At 39.5% G+C, this 21,551-nt stretch overlaps 1 protein-coding gene across 1 annotated transcript in view; it reads right to left on the bottom strand.

Moving 5' to 3' along the window:
* The window catches only part of LOC145390422 (uncharacterized), a 163,985-nt gene extending 142,784 nt beyond the window's left edge, over window positions 1–21,201 (bottom strand). The window contains exons 1-7 of the mRNA XM_080265351.1: window positions 20,542–21,201; window positions 19,163–19,285; window positions 9,641–9,789; window positions 8,005–8,142; window positions 5,252–5,374; window positions 3,804–3,902; window positions 1,687–1,845 (exon numbers count right to left, since the gene is read on the bottom strand). Coding sequence (XP_080121477.1) covers window positions 1,687–1,845; window positions 3,804–3,902; window positions 5,252–5,374; window positions 8,005–8,142; window positions 9,641–9,789; window positions 19,163–19,285; window positions 20,542–21,065 — 1,315 coding nt within the window. The 5' untranslated portion in view covers window positions 21,066–21,201. The remainder of the gene's footprint in view (window positions 1–1,686; window positions 1,846–3,803; window positions 3,903–5,251; window positions 5,375–8,004; window positions 8,143–9,640; window positions 9,790–19,162; window positions 19,286–20,541) is intronic.
* Between the last annotated feature and the right edge of the window lie 350 nt (window positions 21,202–21,551).

Below are 21,551 nucleotides of genomic sequence, written 5' to 3' on the forward strand. Positions count from 1 at the left end.
TTCTGACCTCACTGACATCGGTTTTTCTTTCAAACCTGAGATAATCACGCATTTTTCTTGTCTGCTGCATCTCTTGACATGTGATTCCTTACTTTTTAATACCTTCACCACTTCCTTCTCCACCTGTTCCTGGTTTTTCTTTTTCTGTTGTTTTAAAATCTCTTTAAGACTTATTTTACCTTCCTGCTGAGTTTTTTTCCACCCTTTATGCAGAGGTGCACCCCGGGGGGGGGGGTCCTTTAAAAATTTATATATATTTATTTCAATAACAGCAAAACATGAAAAATTGGCAAGTACAAACAAAGAGTAACACATGAGCCAGCAGCTCTCTGACTCTAAACCTGCATGTGACCTCCTAGTAATTATCGGATTACCAGACCTCTCCTCACTATGGGCCCCCCCCTTAGAAAATTCCTGGGTGCGCCCCTGCCCTTATGGTGATCTTGGATTTCTTTGATAAGTTACTCATGCATCTTAGTTTTAGATGCATGCTCGTCAAGTTTACATTTCATCTTGTCCCTTTCCTCCTCCAGCCTCATACTTTCCCATTTAAGCTGTCTTATTTTACTTGCGGCTGATTCATTACTCGCTTTTAATTCAGACACCTTTCTCTCCTGGTCAACACTAGATGCTCTCTAACCTATCTCTCAACTCCTCTATCTCCCTCTCCTGTTCCAAGGCTTGTTCTTGTAATTCACTAAGTACTGCCCATACATGTTTGAATTCCTGGGCATTCTTCTCAGCCACTTTCTCCACGCTTGTTATTCTTGTCTGGTTCAGTTTGATCCTTCTGCTGCTTTGGTCTTCCTTGGAGAACCCCATGAACTCGCTATCACTGGCTGCAAACAATGGACTGCTGTTCTCTGCCATGGCACAATCGTACAAAATTTAAAACTGTCACTATGTTTTATTTTTATTTGACAGAAACCTCCAGCTTTATTACTTCTGCCAAAGAGGTTATGTTTTCACCCCTGTCCATTTGTCTGTTTGTTTGTTGGTTGGTTTGTGAGCAAGATTACACAAAAACTACTGGACGGATTTCCACGAAACATGGCAGAAGAATGGGCCTTGGCTCAGAATACACTCCAATAAATTTTGGTGCAGATCCAGTTAAAGGTGCGGATCCAGGAATTTTTTATTTTTCATTTTCTTTAATACTGCGAGATAGGGCGTTGGAGAAGGTATGCGCTCTACTGACTGCCATTCTAGTTTTCACTCAAACGAGATGGGACCACCACTCACGCATTAAATTCACATATTCACAATAGGCATGCTTCCTTTTCGTCACTGATTTTACATTATTTTCCCAAGATCTGCATGGAGCTCCACTGCTGACAATGTCCTTTGTGTGTGTGTGTGTGTGTGTGTGTGTGTGTGTGTGTGTGTGTGTGTGTGTGTGTGTGTGAGAACCTTCATTATTTTACGAGCACATGGATGGTGCTAAACCAAAACTCATGAAGCCTTACACATTTGAGAAGTCAGGCTATTACCAAAAACTGTTCCTAAACACAAGGAACCATCACCATCATAGTCATCAATAGCATCCTGACCTATTCTCCCACTTAAGGATAAAGCAAGGTAAAATTAAGAAACAAGGCAAGAGAAAGTACAAAAGTGGGGGAACTATCAACAACTTCTGAGGATGGTAAGGATGCACTCATGTATAACTGTTATAAAACAACTCACCTTCACATGTCTTCCAATCCATACCAAGTATGAACCCCTCTGGACAGGTGCAGAAGATCTGTCCAAATGTGTTGAGGCAAATGTGTGAACAGCCACCATTGTTGCTGGCACATTCATCCTCATCTTCACAGGTGTGATTATCAGCCCCCAGATGTGTCCCTGCAAGAGTGTGATCTTTTTTTTTTTTTCTTTTCTTTTTTTAGGGGGGAGAGGGGTGTTATAAAAGCATAATGATTATTTTAGAATGACGTGTGTTACAATTATCACCTGAAGTACCAATATGCATGTTATCTTCATCGCCATTCCATCCACAATTTCCTCTGGCAGCTGGGTGAGTAAGATCCACACACACACACACACACATACATATTACATATACAGTGTATATATATATATATATATATATATATATATATATATATATATATATATATATATGTACTGTATATACAGTGAATAAATAAATAAATATATAAAGGGGCAGGAAAAGTTTTCAATAGTGCCAAAAGGAATTCCATTAATTTATCATTCAAGTCACAGAAAAGTAGATACTGTACAGTATTCTTGGCACCATCCTACAGGTTGTATCATCCACAAATCACTTCACCATTAAACGGTAGAGCTATTCCATCAAATGCCAAGTTAAAAATGGACAAAACTCTTATTTTGTTAAAGGGCAGTTCCATTCTTTGTTTGCTTCCAAACGCTGCTTTCAAACTCATGTGTCATTTTCCTCTTAGTTTGTCAAATTCCCTTCTACTTTCAATTTACTTTAAATAAAACAGTTTTTGCCACTAAACAATTTTTTAAAATACTTCCTCATACCACCTACTGTAAGTACAACCTCTTCTATGCTGTGACTGGCCAACTTAAATCAATATATTTTACAAATGTAGAAAATGTCTGTGCTTTCTGACTCTTTTGGAGGAATAGCCAATCCTGAAGTGCCATTTTTCCATAAGTGCTAAAATTCTGAAGTATTTGGTACTTACAGGCACTGGCCAACAGTATAAGGCATCAGACTGAACACTTGGGTCTACATTCCAACTGTTAGCATACTATTGCACATACAAGATGGTGAAAATGGTAAGGAAATTAATGGAAGAGAAAAAATATAGTACAGTTAAACCTGTACATATACATTACATTAGACCATAACTTATTCTGCTAAAGTCTGTCAAGCACTGTAATAAAAGCATAAAGAACAAAAATTATAGAAAAAGTAAGGAATACATTACTCCAACATTGACGCTGTACTTCTCACTGTGGTATAAACTTCCTCTAATACAAACTTCAATACCATCATACTGTAATAACCGAACTGAAAATTAACAAAATAATCACACTGTCCTTGCCGATACACAATTTCAGGCTCTCACACTTGATACACGTGCATGTTACCAATGAGCCGAAGAGAGAATCCCCGCTTTACCTCTAAACAACGCGGGCTTTTATAGGCCCCATAACATCACTCTTTTCTCTCCTTGGTGAATAATTTAGTCAGTTTCTAACACACAGTAACGTAACATCGGAGGCCACCATTGGGGACGTTGCGGACCACACTGAACAGCTCATCCCCGGGATGTAAGGACTAGGATGCTGTCAGCTAATCGACAACATCATTGCCCTCCAAGCCTCGCCTCACATCCCAAACCACAGCCAACCAATGTAATAACCAGACAGAAACTTAACAAATTAATCACACTGGTCTGGCAGCGATTCAGTCTCAGGCCCTTGCACTTGCTATGCGCACACGTTACCACTGAGCCAAAGAGAGGATTCCTGCTTTACCTCTAAGCAATGTTGGCTTTCATAAACCTCATTACAATACAATATTCAAATCTCCACATTGTCTGGGTGGGTAGATTCCCCAGGATGATGGATACAATTAAAGTTCATACATCGGTGAAACTTTAATTAGGGAAGGTTTCATATGACTTGCAATGGAAGTCTTGTCCACCCTCTAATGAACGTGGTTACTGATTGAAGATGTTTCAAATTCCACAAATCTCCATGACAGTTATAAGAGAAAAAATGCTGTCACTGCCGTGGGTACTAACATCACCATAGGCAGGGGAGAAGGAAAAGCAGGCATATCAATGCTTGTATTCTCCTACCTGGCAAGTTATGACAGGTGCAGTAGTAGCCACCCTCTGTGTTGTGGCAGGTGTCTTGGCAGGGGCCATGACCATTACGTAGAAGACACTCATTCCTGTCTAGCTGGGGGAATCAATAGTTAAAAAGAGGTATTATATGCCCAGTTCACACCAGCCTGCTTTTACATCCATCTCCAACAAAATACAGCCATCGATGACTTTAGTGCAGGCAACATACATATGAACCAGTGTTCATCTATACTTCGTCTCCTTGTTTTTCCGACGTGTCTGTTCTGCTCAAATACGGTATATTTTGTCTCATTCACTCTGAGTGGGCACTATGGTGTCCAAAACCTTATGTCCATATCTATCTGCCACAGTATTGTTTTTTGGCATCTTCACTACAAATCTTTCATGCTGAGTACTCCTCTAACTCCCTATCCTCCAAACTCTCATCTTATACCAAACATAAAAATAGCAAATATAATAATATCTAGACACAATCTGATAGAGCAGCAACACCTAGTAAACATGCAAACACAGGTAATGAGGCATGTGGTATTGTGTAAGGATCTTTCCCAATACCATAGTGGCTTAAAGCTCCAGCTGCCACTCACTGATTTTATTGTCTCTCTCTCAGTACCTACTAAACATGAGTTTGTAAAGGTCACTGAAGTCATATGGTATGTGGTAATGTATAAGGATCGCTGTTTTTCCCATTCTCTTAACTACAGGCATTTACTACAAAGAATCCTCTTGATCAGCAACTACTATGCCCATACTTCTCTTCACAGCTTTCTCAGGCAGGGGCAGACATATCCACAAGGAAGAAAAGGAGGGTATATTGTAGAAAATGGCTGTCCATGTCTTCATACTACCTGACGGTATCTATCCAACGTCCAACTTATTTAAATGGCCAGCTGTGATATTATCAGTGCCTACATTCCATTAGAGATGGCACCAAAATAGGCTTGTGTGAACTTGGCAGAAGACAGAGGCATTAATAATTATAGATGTATAACAAATCAGATCTATATGACAGTGTAGTTGTGTACTATAAACAAATTTGGTTGTTCATTATAACTGCAACAGCAACTTAAACAGCAAAGAGACAACTTTATTAATTATACACAGTTTGTCTGACAGCTCTAGGGTGATAAATGAAAAATTCTTTTGCACCTTCCCTGACACTAGAAATACTCATACATGTATATCACATATCACACAGCAACTGACCACTTACATGTAAGGATCATTCATAAATCATGCAAAACATATGGATTACCACCGCTCAACTGACACTTCATATCCTATGGATGTGTACATTGGTCATGGTCCAACTCTAGAAGGTCTGCTACTATTTCTGGCTTTCTGAATCCAGTAAAGTTTAGTAGACAGTGATCATACACAACACACTAACTGTGATCAAGTAAAATAGTATACATGACCAGTTCTGAGTCATAACTGACCAATACATGTTTTTCCATTGGTGGTGAGACGATATCCACGTGGACATTTGCACTGGTGTGAGCCTAGCTTGTTGACACAGCGTCCTGAACATCCACCATTGTCCACTTCACATTCATCTATATCTGCAGGGAGGAGCGGGGAAGTCGTAAAATAGTCTTGGGGCACACATTTAAATACTGTACAAGATATATACTTTACCTCAAATATACAGGTTAAATTCATCTTCACTTAATTTCAAAAGATATTTATACAACACCATTAGGAGTGTCATACTGCACGGTAGTGAGACTGGGCAGTAAAGGAAGAGGATATTTGTAGGCTTAACTATACAGAAACAACAATGATTAGATGTATGTGTACTAGTGCATCCCTGAATGTGAGGCCTGGGGGAGCTAGGATTACAACTGAAGAGTAGAGAGGAAGGATGGAAGTGGTGTGCAATGATGCTGAGATGATGAGGGATAGATTGAGATGATTTAGGTATGCTGAGTGGATGGAGGATGACGATTAGGAGCGGAAAGTGAGAAGTGTGAATGTTGGGGGTTGGGTTGCCAAAGGCAGATTGCAAAAGACCTAGGATGTGATCATAGAGTGTGACCCCAGGGATAAGGGACTGCTAGAGATCAAACAATGTGGAGAACTGCCATTAGGTGATCAAGGCCGATGCATGTATGCATGTTGGACTCTTTATAAAGGATACAAACAATAAAATCTGTATTAAGTTTAATACAAAACACATAAGCTCATTAATCTCTCACTTAACCATGCATTAACTGAACCATATTTTACCATCTTTGACTTGTATTTCACCCAGAGGAGCCTTCTACCCATCTATCCATGCATCAAGATTGCAAAAAGTACCTATATCTGGTGCTGTGCCAGCCTACCACCAGTAAGCAAGGTTGAGTTCTCCTAAATCTTTCATTCCTCTTCTAACAGTCTTATTACCAGACAAGCCAGGGTTGCTCCACTACTACTACTACTACTATAATCATTCAGGGTGGTACTCCCGCGGGGAATGGAGGTGAAAGAGAGAGCAGGAATGCCTGTAGCAGTTGTTCCCTAGGCAGTCTGGCCGAACAGCCCCGAGTCCCTAAGGAAGGCCACAGCCGAGACCGGGCTTTCCCACAGAGCTCTCGAGGAGTATATGTTGTGCAGTTGGCGCAGGTGATTGTGTGCAATGCAGTGCTCTCATCATTTCTCAGCTCATCAAAATCATAATTATTACCTCTTGTATAATCACCATTAACGTTTCTCTTAAGTTTTATTTTAATCTTTGACACAACAAGTTGGTGATCACTACCTATATCTTCCCCCCTCGTTACAAATAAATCTTGCAAATAACTTCAATGCCTTCTGCTAATTCCAATGTGGTCAATCTGGTTACAATATTTACCACATGGTGAAATCCAAGTAGCCTTATGTATTTTTCTATGCTCAAAGATAGTTCCACCAATTATAAGGTCATTTGCCAAACAAAAGCTTCCAAATTGCACCCCATTTTCGTTTTTTATACCAACACCCTCCTTACCCATACAATCTTCAAAGCCATCCCTACTACAGCCAACAATTGCATTAAATCACCAATGCAAACTAACACATCATGTCTTGCCACTCTGTTCACTACATCCTGCAGCTTCTCAGTCATCCTTCATTTCATCAGCAGCCTTATTTGTCGGAGCATACCCTACAACCATACTGATATTACCATGGTCAGATTTTAAACAACCATGAAGCATGCGCTCATTAATTGGTTCAAACTCACATACTGCCTTACAAGCATCTCTAATCAGCAGTAAGCCTACTCCTTGGTAATGATTTCCATCACTCCTACCAGAAACCAACAAAGTAATACCATCTACCATATATATACATATATATATATATATATATATATACTGTGTATATATATATATATATATATATATATATATGTGGAGTCACATGGAGAGACAGGCTGACAAATGAGGATATAAAGGAACGTTGTGGTGTGGATGTGGATGTGATAGGAAGCGTTATGAGGAACACACTGAGGTGGTTTGGCCATGTGGAGAGGATGGAGGGTGAAAGACTGATGAAGAGAGTGTATGTGAGTGAGGTGGAGGGGGGAAGAGGGAGGGGGAGGCCACGGATGAGATGGAGGGATGGGGTGGAGAGGTATATGAGAGAGGGGTGTGTGAGTTGGGAGCAGGGCAGTGAAATGGCGGGGGACAAGGCGACTTGGAGGCGATTTGTTTGTGGCCACCCCAAACGGGATTGAGGCGTCTGGCAATAGATTGACAGATATATATATATATATATATATATATATATATGTATAATGTTGAGTTAAGGGTTGGGAGATGATTGAGCCACTGAAGAGGATGGAGGCACCCACCTAACCTTGTTTTTGGTTTTAATGGTGTAAACCTGCTTTATGATCAGTCCAAATAAGTACATGTTTACTCTGTAATTCTCTAGGTACTGTCAAAATGAATACTGTGAAACTTCAGATATACCTATGTGTAGAAACAGTATTAAAAGTTTTTGCTAATTCCAACCTGACATATTGTACAGCTGCAGTTATATAATAAAAAGGTACACCATGATATTGTTATATGGTATAATCTTTATTGACATTATACCCAATTCTGTAATGCCCACCTAGTGGGTACCTTCAAATCACTACTATGAATACGTGAACCTTAGTCTGAGGCTAATACTGTATATCTGGTACAGCACTGGAGAGCCAACATATACACTGTATACTCACCCTGACAAGACACTTCATCTTCCCTGAGCCTGAATCCTTTGTAGCAAACACACTGCCTGCCACCTTCACTCAATGGCTCACACACCTGCTCACATCCACCGTTGTTTTCACCACACTCACCACTTGTCACCTGATGCACTGTGAGAAAATATCAAAGACAATACTGTATACAGTATATAACAAATGTCATATACAGTAATGAACAATTCTTCAGATAAAGCCCTGAAGTGGATGATACTTTACCTCTAAAAAAATAAAGGCCCTTACCTCTAAATGATGCTTTAGTTAACCAGTTTGTCAGGTGACTTACTCTATTATCAGTAGTGTGATTACAAACTACTGTGTGTAAATTATGCTTTATCTGGATCCCTCAGGCCTGCATAATAAGGAAACATTTAAAGCTATGTTTTTAAAGTGAGGATTACCAGTTTTACTGACTAGATGCCTCAACATCCAGTGATAGTGTAGGGTATTTACAAACCCATCATTTAGCACTTATAGAGCAGACTATGTATCTCCTGCTATACGAGAGGGGGTAATGAGACTGGGAATTCTATAATCTCCACACCAGTCAACAGGAAAAAAAAAAAAAAAAAAAAAAAAAAAAAAAACTCTTAAATGGGTCCCAAATCTACACAGTGACCTCTAAAATTAGGCAAACACAAATGACTGTGTAAACTGATAAATATTTAAGAGTGGAAGCTATGTACAGTACCCGTTCAAGAATGAATGATGTGACGTGATGGACTGTGTGAAATAAAGATGAGTGGATGTAACTTGAATGAACTGAACGATCGAACCTTAGTAAGATTAGGTATGAGTAATGAAGGAGTAGGACTGTTGATGAATGCTTAAGAAATGATGGGTAAGAACTTTTGACAAAGAGTTGCAGAGTGAGGGTAATGGATGATCTAACTGGAAAAGATGGTACAGGTATGGACTCCATGATTATAGTACAGTCATGAAGAAGGCATTTGGCAAGACACCAAGTGAGGATGCGAAGGGGTCAGTGATTTTGAAACTTTTTCTGTCATTCATCCCTTATCATTACTATAAAAGTCAACAGTATTTACTCTTACTTTCTCTTCCTTTAGACCTGTTATTTCTCCAAATCTCAGTCTCTTATCAGTCTTTTTCATCTGAACAAAACAGAGTAACACATGACTGAGAAGTATTAAGCATCTGTTAATAACAAAGACAGAGACAGGGTCTCTCTATACATGATCAAAAGAAGTTCCAGCAAGCAAATGATAATAGGCAGGTTTGGTTCTGTCAACCTTACATTATGTTTCTGTTCACTTCATGCTACAGCTAGGAGCTATGGTATCCATCTCATATTTTCATAACTTTTAGTTGATTTAACAACACTGGATTACTCAGTACATATAAAGTCACTCACGAGCCCATACAAAACACTAAATAGCTGCTAACAGAGATTATCAGTTCTCACAGACTATAATTAAAGCTTAACATTTCATATCAATAATCTGTAAAGCATCAGGTCAAAAAAAATTAAGTTAAACTTGGCTGACACACTTAAGCATGTAAAAGCCTTTTAAAATTAAAAAATTCTTTTGACTCTGTAGTTAGAGCTTAATGCTTGGGAACATACAGGTAAATCTAGTAGCAAATTTACCATAGGCAACACAGGATGGGAGGATTCCAAGCCATCTGTCCCTGCGGCAGAAGAGTCTATTGGCGTGGTGATCTGCCAGACGATATCCAAACTTGCATTCATATACAGCCTCTGCGTACTTGTTGTGGGGTGATGCAGGATTCGTCACACTGTGGGAATGAATTACTGAACAGCTAGGAATGGCTATTATCATGACTAGGTGTGAAGAAAAAAAAAGAACAATGAATAGACAGAGTCAAGATATAAATATCAATATGCCCAGAGAAATAAGAGGAAACATAAAGAAGGAAAATGTGATTAATAAGAAAGCAGATACTGTACAGTATAAACAACTGGTAGAAACATGTTGAGGTCAGTTCATTGTTTTGTGTTTATGACCGCTGAGGCACTGTCATAAACACATGAATATTTATCCATCCATCCATCCATCATCCAATCCTGTGCCGCACCATTAGGAGCATAGGAACCCCGGGCTAGGGAAGCTGGTCCTGACATTTAACCCCTTAACCGTGGGGCGACACTTTCATGACACTTGGGAGCAAGGGATCATACCGCGGGGCGTCGCTTTTGTGATTCTGTGTTATTTTGAATTCACCCGGGCTTCCAAGTGGGGGCTTGTATCATCTATCAGTACTGCCAATGTCCAACACTAGTCAGCACTCCTAATCTCATCTGTACTCCCATCCATTGTTGACAATTTAGCCATTTCTCCCCGTTCTTGACTCCCCTCCCTACCCCCTCTCCATTACCTTAACCTCTCGCCTGCCCAGCCGTGCTACGCTAAGTAAATCTTCCCTGGAATTTTCCACTGATTTCATCCATTGAAATAAGCCCTATGCCCTATTCTTATACCAAATAATATATACCAAAAAGAAATAAGGTAAGTGAGATTGCCATACACCTGGAATTTGCTAATTATCACCTGACAACACCTCACGTGCACTCGTTCGATAATTTTCGCTGTTTATTTCCCCTTGAAATATGCCGTATAATCTATTCTCGTACTAAAAATATATATAAGGAGGGAAGGGAGAAGCCTAAGTGATATTTACATTCACCTGGAACTACCTAATTTATAATGTATTGTCTAGATTTCCTGCCAATCATTTCACTGCTATATATTAGCTGCTGTCAAGAGGCTGACGTTGGCAGTAATGCATTTCCCTAAGTAGGACACCCCGGCCCACCCCTATCAGTTCACTGTCATCTTCCAAGGTGAAGGTACGTCTGTTTGCTCCTGCTAACTTCCGCCGATTTTAGCCCCCATGCAAAGGGCCCTGTGACCTTTACCCCCTACTAAATCTCGTGTGGAAAGAGGTAAAGGGCTGACAATTGAAAGAGAGTGACTACGATCTTTCTGTTGAGTAAAACAGTGCAAGTGGAATTGTAAATAATGTGTAAACAGCAAGTGAATGCAATGAATGTAAATATAAGTGAACAGTGGAAAATAGTTTTATAAGTTACTTCAAGTGACAGTGCACAACACAGTGTAAATAAAATAGAAATGTAAATAATGTAAATAAAATAGAGAACATAAATAGAAATGTAAATGAGTAGTATTATAAGAATACGAGTATATATACTAGGAGTAATGAAAGTGAAAGTTTCACTCTAGCATGTATGAATACTATGAGATATGAGAGTGAAGGTGAAAGTGACATTCACTCTCAATGCTAGTATACAGGACGAGAAAGTGAATGCTACGTATTGAATGCCTACAGTGACAATAAACTACTATTACTGAAGGAAACTTATGGATAAAGACTGTAGATATGTATAAGTGTTATACTGTAATAGAAATATAAACTGTGAGTGTTTTTATGAATAAAAAATGACAACACCAGCGGCGAACTAGCACAAGTGGGAAGGTCATACGCCCTCGTAATTTTCATTGCTTTCACAGTTTTTTTTTTTTTGAATATGGATTCCAAACTATTTGAGAATCAGAGAAAAGTGTTTCTAGTGATAATATCACGCTATGGTAATCATATTACGGGTTGTCGGGAAGTGTAAAGTGGTGACTTCGTTACCCAACTTCAGAGGTCTCCACAAGTCCTATGGTACTCGACAAAGGCTCAACAAACATCCCAGGAGAAAGCTGAAGACATGTGCCATAAGCATATGTGATTTTAATATTCTAGGACTAATAACTGATTTTTGGCAAATATTTTTAGAGAGTCTGTCGGAGCACAAATATGCCCACGGGTGCTGCAAGAAAAAGCAAATCAGGCCCGCGGTTAAAGGGTTAAGAAGAGAGTGGCCAGCCTCACTCATCCCTAAGTGACATTATGTGAGCAATAAACCCTAACCACCCCTTGAATATAAACCTTCAATGGCTCAAACAGACTGGAGTGCCTTAATTACCCACTAAAGCACCAGGCACCAAAATTTGGTTATACAGTATGGTTACTACCCAGCTAATGGTTTCCTGGTGTACAGGAAACCATTTGGCTTTTCATTAAGTATAGTCACCCATAGGCAGAAGGAGGAGGGAAGAGTGAAGGTAAGAAAGACAGAAGAGGGAGTGTAAACTCACCCGAAGGCAGAAGGAAGAGGAAAATGAAGGAATTACTAAGACAGAAGAGGAAGGAGGGAAGGAACAGAGGAAAGGGCAGACACCCAAAGCAGCACTACACTGAGTGGATGGTGAGCGCTCCCACCTGCCACTATGAGCACCCCTACCTACCACTATAAAGAATGAAAATATTAGTATATAACAATACAGCAGACCCTTGAGAAAAGTGCTAAAATATATTACATTTTCATTTACCAGTACTGTAATGTAATAGCTCAGTTGATAAAAATACGACTTTCACGTGAGATACAGTAGAAAACTGACTGATCAAAGCATGACGTCGCTCCAACTGGGCGTAATCAGTGTGTGTGTGTGTGTGTGTGTGTGTGTGTGTGTGTGTGTGTGTGTGTGTGTGTGTGTGTGTGTGTGTGTGTGTGTGTTCTAACCTACCTAATTGTTCTTACCTAATTGTATCTTTACAGGAATGAATCAAGCTCGTACTGTCCCGTGTCTTAAACCATTTTTATCATACATATAATTAAATTTATGAATTGTTTTTAGTGGTAAGTGGTGGTGACCATCATCCACTCACCTGATGTAGTGCTGCCTACTTCTTCCTTAGTCTTTATCATTCTTTTTCTGTGCCTGCCCTCCTCTCTTCCTATTTCTCACATCTTTCCTGTCACTTCTTATTGCTTTTCTTTCCTTTACAGGTGGCTTTGCATTAAGTGACAAGCCAAATGGTTTCCTGTAAGTCAAGAAACCATTTACAACGCTGGGTGGTAACCATATAACCAAACCATACGTGCTCCCTATGTGTCAACAAGTGGGTCGGTGGAGGGTTAGTGCCCTTCTCCGTAAAACAAATAACTCAAAGTCAAACGGCCACTCCTTACGGGATTATGGCGTCGGGCAATAGATAAACAGAATTGTTTTGGCACACACTACTGTATTTTATTCAGCGGTGCATTCCACTGATCCATCGCCCTATTTGGGAAAATAAATTTCCTTACATCTTTATCACCTCTCTTTTTATGCAGTTTTTTGCAGTGTCCTCTTGCTGCTGCATCCCCATAGGTTATACAATCATTTATGTCTATTTTTTCCTTCCCTGATATGCATTTACATAGCATTATCATGTCACCTCTTTTCCTTCTCTCTTGTAGTGTAGGTAGATTCAGTTTTTCTAGTCTTTCTTTGTACCTTAGAACCCTTAACCCTGGTACCCATCTTCTGGTGGCCCTTTGAAGTTTTTCAATCTTATCTATGTGTTTTTTGAGATGAGGACTCCAGACTACTGATGCATACTCCAGGGTTGGTCTGAAGCATGATGTTGTTATCTTTCTTAGCATGTCTTCATTTATGTATGTGAATGCTATTCTCATATTTGCAAGCAGCGTAGACATGTTCCGTACCCTCTCACTGATGTGGTCAGCCGGAGATAGTCTGTTATTAATAATCACACCTAGGTCCTTCTTCTTTTCTGATGTGTGTAGGGTTTTACTTCCTAACTTATAATCCCAATCAGGTCTTTTACCACTTTTACCAAACTTGATTACATGACACTTGCCCACATTGAATTCCATTTGCCATGTATTGCTCTATTCATGAAGTTAATTCTTCTTGTAGCTCTTTACAAGAGTCTGTGTTAGTAATTCTCCTTTGTATTTTTGCATCATCAGCAAACATATTTAGACAGCTTTCATTTCCAGTGTTACTGTCTATATCATATATATACGCTAAAAACATAATTGGTGCCAGCACTGAGCCCTGTGGAACTCCACTAGTCACTTCCCTCCATGATGAGTAATTTCCCCATAGTACTGTTCTCATTTCGCTTTTTTAAAAGAAAATCTTGCATCCAACAAAACAGTTTGCTTTGGATTCCTCCTTGATGGTACAGTTTCCATAAAAGTCTTTGGTGCGTTATTCTGTCAAATGCTTTCTTGAAATCTAAATATATACTGTCCACCCATCTTTCTCTTTTTTGTAATGTTTCTGTTACTCTATCAGTAGGTTAACAAATTAGTACATGATTTTCCCTTTCTCAAACCAAACTGTCTTTCTGTTATCATATTGTGTTCTTCTAGATGATTTACCCAAACTTTTTTTATCAGCCTTTTTAATACCTTACTTACAACACTGGTTAGTGATACTGGTCGGTAGCTGAGTGGATACTGTCTATGCCCTTTCTTGAATAAGGGAACAATGTTTGCTTCCTTCCAAATATCAGGTAGTTTACCTTGTCCCAAGGATTCCTTGAAAATTAAAGATAATGGTTTACTTAACTTCTTTGCACATTCAGGTAGCTTCCAACATGAAATTTCCTCAGGACCATTTGCTTTTCCTTTGTCTAATTTACTTAACTCCTCCTGTATTTTCTCTGATATTTGTATATCTGGTAGCATGTGTGGGCATGCATATTCCATATAATCCCTCTCAAAATTATTTTCTTCTGTAAAAACTGATTGGAAATTCTTACTTAGTGCTTCACAAATATCCTTCTCTTGTGTGTAGGTGATCCCCTCATCTGTAATGGATTTTATTTTATCTTTTACTTTGGTTTTGCTTTGGATGTAGCTGCAAAATAGCTTTGGTTGATCGCTACTTTTATTTACGATGTCCTCCTCAAACTGTTTCTGGGCCTCCCTCCTTATTCTTGTATAATTGTTTCTTGCCTGTTTATAGTTGTTATATGCCCTTTCACTACTGTGTCTTCTGTATCTGTTCCACAACAAATCACTTTTTCCTTTTGATTTTTTTACATTCTGTATTAAACCATTTCTTTATTTTCTTTTCTGCTTCTTTGTGCTGTGGGATGTACTTCTGGACTCCTATTTCATAGAGTGCACAGAATTTTCTATATATAACATTTAAATCTTGTCCTCTAAGCTCTTTTTCCCAATCTCAGTTGCCCTTTTTGTAGTTAAGGCTCTTTTTGTAACTATCATTACCATCAACTATGTCATATGCGATCCTAAAGTTGTAATTTAATACTGCGTGGTCACTTCTGCTGAATGGAGGGTGATACATTATATTGTCAATATCATTTTCTTGCCCAGTAAATATAAGATCTAGTACTGATGGTATGTCAAGTCCTCTTTTTCTGGTGCTTTCTTTTACATGCTGTGTTAGGAAAAACTCCTGCACAAGGTCCAGGAGCTTTTGGTCCCAACAGCTTTCCTGGCTTTTTATATCTAGAGTATTCAAATTTATATTTGTATTTATATCTCCTGTTAGTATAATTCTTTCAGATTTCTCCTCCATTCTATGTAGTAATGCTCTTAAACTTTGAATTGTTTTCTCTGCCAGGTCTTCATATTCCCCTTTTTCCCAAATGTTTGATCTAGGTGGTATGTATAAAGCTGCCACAATTACATTCCCTTCAGACACATTAATCTCTACTGTGATCAGTTCTAGCTGAGAGGGTACATCTAGTTCTATTTCTTTGACTTGCAGATTTTTCTTTGTTAATATTATAATTCCTCCTCCTTTTTAAGTTCCTATCTTTTCTCCATATATTGTAATCCTCTAGGTTTAGTGTATTGTTTGATATCCTTGGTATTAATTTTGTTTCAGCTGGCAAACAATATGCGGTTCCTTTTCTTTGATATAATCATTCATCTCTAGTAATTTATATACCATTCCATCTACATTAGAGTACATCAACTTAATCATCTTGTTTACATACTTATCATGACTTGGGTCTACTACCTTTCTCCTTTTTATTCCCTCCTGTTCATGTACCACTTTCGAACCTGCAAGCCAATTCCTTTAAAAAAAATGTGTTCTTCTCCTCCTCTGATCTTCCCTCATTGTTTGTTCTTGCCTCCTCCCTCTTCTCTATTAGTAATCCAAGTTCCTCTTGAGTTAGGTATCTTTTTATCCATAAATTTTTGAAGTCCTCTTTTACAATAACTTTGCATTTATCAGTATTTCCTCCACAGTGTTTACATTCTGGAAGGTTACCTTTAGGGGCCTTGATTTAATTCTCTTATATTTCCCTAGCCTTTTGTGTTCCTCCATGTCTTTACTACAGATTTCCTCTGACACTTCCTTCAATATATTCATTACATTTGCCATCTTTTTGTTTCTCGAAATCTTGTTTTTTATTTCTTCCTCCTCTATACCAGTGATTACTATAGATTTGTTGATGTCTGCTGAATCTTTGACAAATTTTTGATTGTTCTGGATTATTTTCTTCACTTCCTTTTTAATGCTCTTTTCTTCAACTCTTGTTTCTAAGTCTTTCTTTACTTTCACCATTTCAGCATATGTGGTTTCCACATCATTTCTGTAGCTTTGCATCGCTTCATTTACCTCGGTTATCTTCTCAATATCACTGCTATGATCTATCAGAGTGCTTGCCTGCCTTACTGTCTATGTATCATTTCTGAACTCTTCCATAATACTCTCATGGTTGACAACTGTGCTTGCCATTTCATAAATCTTCCTTCTAAGTGTACCCACCTCAACTGATAATTCATCTACTATTGTGTCTTTCTTATTAATCTCCTTTACTAAATTTTCATTTTCTTCCTTCTGCATGTGCAACTGCTTCTTAATTTCAACTATTTCACTCTGAAATGCCTTCTCCAATCTGTACACTCATTCTACCAGCTTATTATACGTCTCCATTTCCACCAGTTCCTGGTAGAAATCATCATCCTGCTTTATACCTTTGTCCCTTTTCTTAACTCCTTCCAAAGTTGATTTGCTAAAGATGGTGGTCATCTTCTGGTACCAACAGCAAGCTTCTACTTACAGTTTTGCATTCCTCTACGTCGCAGACTAAATAGTCCACAATGAAACTGCTGATTTGCTTTTTTGGCACTGCTGCTTACTTCATTGTATTGTGTTATTCGAACAACACTTTTACTTGAACTTCCTCTTTTATATTAGAACACTATTTAGTTGGACCTAGTACTAAGCTTGACTCATATAGATACTTTTTAGGTATAGCCATCTGATGGCCGAGATTGGCCTGGTGCAGAGCGATGAGCAGGCCCGTCCTCTAATTCCTGCGTCTAGTGTGCGTGTGTGTGTGTGTGTGTGTGTGTGTGTGTGTGTGTGTGTGTGTGTGTGTGTGTGTATTTACCTATTTGCATTTACCTATTTGTAGTATACAGGAATTGAGCAATGCTCGTGTTGTCCTGTCTCCATATCCACATTTATCAAGTCTACCTTTACACACATGAATGTTTTTCTCATGTGTGTGTGTGTGTGTGTGTGTGTGTGTGTGTGTGTGTGTGTGTGTGTGTGTGTGTAGTATATTGCTATACCATTTATATGTACTGTACCAGTACATCATCATCATCATCATCCAGACCTCCTTTCCCACACAAGGGCAGGGTGAGGTGTAGCAATGTCCAGACAGCTCAAATCTGCCTAATCCAATGGGCCATGCTTCCATTCACTCATCATTCAAGCCCCCGGAATCCTGGCTCTATCGGATACGCCAAAAACATTCACCACATTCTGTAGCCTCACATAAACATAAGCAATTGAGTCAATCCAGACGCTGCCACGTTAAAAAGGGGTGCCAAAATCCCTGATCATGCACTTCTCCTTACAACATTCATCCAGCCAGCTCGATCTCTTGTCAGTTCCCTAGTATCACTGACTTCCACACCTCTCTTCCTCACACACTCATCCACCATATCTCTCCACCTTCTCCTTGGCCTACCTCGCCTCGTCCCTCCTTCAAATTCGCTCAGATATACCTTTTTCACCACTCTATTGTTATCCATTCTCTCCACATGACAATACCATCTCGGTACACTCTCTTCGATTCTGGTGTCCACTGACTTCCTTATTCCACACCTCCCACAAATCACATTATTTCGTATCCTATCCACCCTCTGTACTACACATACATTCCTCAGAAGTCCCATCTCCACTGCTCTTACTCTTGACTTTTCATTTTCATGCCACACCATAGTCTCACATCCATAAGTTAAAGTTGACACTAACACTCCCTCATGTAAGCCTTGTTCAGCTGCAGCACTCAAGCCTTTGTTTCTTATTAAGGCCTTCATTGCACCAGCTACTTTTCTTCCTTGTGTCACTCTACTTTCAACTTCTTTTCCACATTTTCCTCTCTTTTTATCACTGTACCCAAGTATTTGAACTCTCTCACCAATTCCAGTCTCTTTCCATTCACTGTAACATCACACTAGGAGTCACCTTCTCTCTCAATAACCATTATTTTACTCTTTTCTACATTTACTCTCAAGACACGATGCTTACAGACATCAGCAAAACTCTGCACTAGCCTACCAAGTTCTTGTCCGGTACTTGCAAGCAGTACCGCGTCATCAGCATACAACAAATTTGAGATATTCCATCCATTTATCAAAGTCTATGTTCGATAGCGTAGGCTTTGGATATTATATATTAGTTGCAGCTTTAGTCAATAATTAACTTGTTTCTTCCCTGCTGTAGTTGCCTTTTGAATTATATTCTAGCATTACCCATAGCTGTCTCCATTAATGATGGCAATCTGTCTTGTTATTGTTGTGACAATGAATTTACTCAACAGCAAATTGTGCCTCAATCTGCCTCGGATCCTCTTCTTACCTCCATTAAGCCTGTTGTCCTCTTGGGTTAAGGTGAGCAACCATATTCTTGTTGGTTTAGTTAAGCCATATCCTTGCTGATTTAGTAGAGCCATAACCTGATACTGTAGTTTACTTTATCTTAGGTAATACGTCTTAGAAATTTTCCATGTACAGTACAATACTTAGGTCTGAAAAGAGTTTCGAGGGTTACTGATGAAGGGGGGTAACGCCCATATGTAATTTTTCCCATAAGTTTATGTATTCACAGTAAGCGAATTCCTAGTATGCAACCTCCTCTGCCACCCATGAACTCGCGTACTGTGGGTACCTACTGTACTACAAGGAAATGCTGGGCTTTTTCTGTACAAATTCAGTGAATGTGAAAGTAATTATGATGCAGCCATCCAACTATGGGACTGTACAGCTTACTACACTGAGCTTACTTACATATGGTAGGCTGAAATGTGGGCATGTCGAACTCTGGGTGGAGGGAGGTAGATGCCATCACTCTCAGAAATTACACATGATTGGTCTAAGGTAGAAAAGTCAATGTCTTCTGTCTCAATGAACCTGCCAGGGGAAGAGGGAAAGTGTTGATAGCACATAAATATCGACATACATAAATTTAAGTCAGTAATGAACCCAATACCTTCAAAAACAGAAAAGGTACTGTTTCTGTATCTAATATCATAGAACTGCTCCTTGCCAAGATAATGCGTGACAAGAAGCTAGGTAGCCAATCATCACTCTTTGGCTGGAGACTTGGCCACAAAAAAAATTCAGAGTCCAAACTCAAGTCCTCACACTATTAGTCATATTAATCATCCCTAATATCTTTTCCCAAACAGTCTTTGGCAACTACTGGAAAATAATTAGCTTGTTTTGGCACTTGGTTAAGCTTCCAGTCCACAGAAATCCTTCACCTGTACTATGGCCTACCTCACTCAAGAGGAAGAAACATAACACAATGATATATCTTTGGTATCAAGCTCTTCAACTCACAGTTCCTTTCTGTACCACTCCTCCTGTGACATGCTCCTTTCCACTCTTCTTCATTATCAAAATTCCAAGACAGTAGGCTATAATACAGGTCATTAACCTTAATGACTTATGGCAAGGAGAGTCCTGAGAGTTTTATGGAAATAAAAGATAAATACAGTACAGTACAGCACAGCTATGATCTAACCCTGATTTACTGGAAAATAAATAGGAGCAGGCTACTGGCGTAACAGGGCTTATATAAGCCCATTTTGCCAGAGGCATAGTGGGGATCCTCTCTTTGGTTTAAGTGTAATGTGCATGCACATGGAGTGTGGGGGCCTGCATTCAAAACCTGGCCAGTACAGTGCTTAATTAATTGTGGGATGTGAGACAAGGCTTGACTGGCAAAATAATTAAGATGAGAAGGATTTCTGGTCTGAGCTAGCAGTGTTCTTACCACTGTATGTTACGGTGATGGACTGCAGGTTTTGTCACCCAGCATCCAATGTTATGTTGCCATGTTGCTACCATGAATGTGCATATGTTTGTGTGTGTGGGGGGGGAGGGGTGTACGTGTGCATGTGAGAGAAACTCACCAAATTAATCACTAGGAGAATAAAATAGAGTAATGGGGTCTATACAAGGTTGTGTTGCCAGACGCAAAACCGGGATCCTCACTTTGGCTCAAGTGTAACGAGTATGCATGTGGAGTACGAGGGGCCTCGTATGAATCCAGGCCAGTACAATCAATTTAGTAAGTTTTGTATGTCTTACATTCTATACTATTGGAACACAAAAATATCAGTTACTTCAACACTCATACAAAAGGTCATTACAGTATTCACCTAGTGTTCTGGGACTTTTCCATATCCGTAATGAATCTGTCCATTGGGTATCCATCTGGCAGCTCCTCAGGGTTCGCAGTTCTGCCTTCCATTTCATCCAAGTACTCATCCACTTCACTGTCTTCACCTGGATACTCAGTTGTTATTCCTTCTTCATTTTCATCTTCATTTTCACTCAAATTTCCTTCTTTTCCTTTCTTTTTCTTCATAGAAGTCTTTTTCAGTTCACCTTCTACGGAAGATTCTGGGACAAAATCAACTATTGTTGGTTGTGCATCCTCTCCCTGCCCAGCTACTGTATACTGGGGCTCTACTGGGTTGTAGGAAGAATCTCTAGGGTAACCTGAACCAACACCCTCATTTGTGGTGACAGATGATATCTCAGGATCTGCTAATTTTGGTCCTTCATCAGTACCTACTTCCTGGGAATGATTATGATCTTCCTCCTCTCCTCTCAGTTTCTCACCTTTTCTTTTCTTCTTCCTATTCCTTCTTTCTTCTTCAGGGTGGATCTCATTGTTCATACTGTTGTCAAAATTAACAGATGACCCATCATTGCTGGGTTGCCAAATAGGGATATGATTTTCTTGTGTTGTAGCTTCTGGAACTGTCTCTTCCTTGACCTCCTCACCCTGTCTCTCCTGTCCTCTCTTTTCAGGATGCACTGAAGAAAAATGAACAAAGAGAAATTACATTTACTGATACGGAAACTATCTTGTACTGTATATCCATCTATCCATCATCCAATCCCATGTTGCCCCATAAGGAGTGTAGGAGCCCGGAGCTACGCAAGTTGGTCCTGACATTTAAGATGAGAGTGACCAGCCTCACTCATCCCTCAGTGCCATTATGTGAGCAATAAACCCCTACCATCCATCCATCATCTAATCCTACGTTGCCCCATGAGAAGCATAGGAGCCCAGGGCTAGGCAAGTTGGTCCTGGTATTTAAGATGAGAGTGACCAGCCTCACTCATCCCTGAGTGGCAATACTTCACCGGCTCAATATGA

This window comes from Coenobita brevimanus, chromosome 14 (genome assembly GCF_032717465.1).
Source record: "Coenobita brevimanus isolate Jiangsu-jjx chromosome 14, ASM3271746v2, whole genome shotgun sequence".
Lineage (NCBI taxonomy): Eukaryota > Metazoa > Arthropoda > Malacostraca > Decapoda > Coenobitidae > Coenobita > Coenobita brevimanus.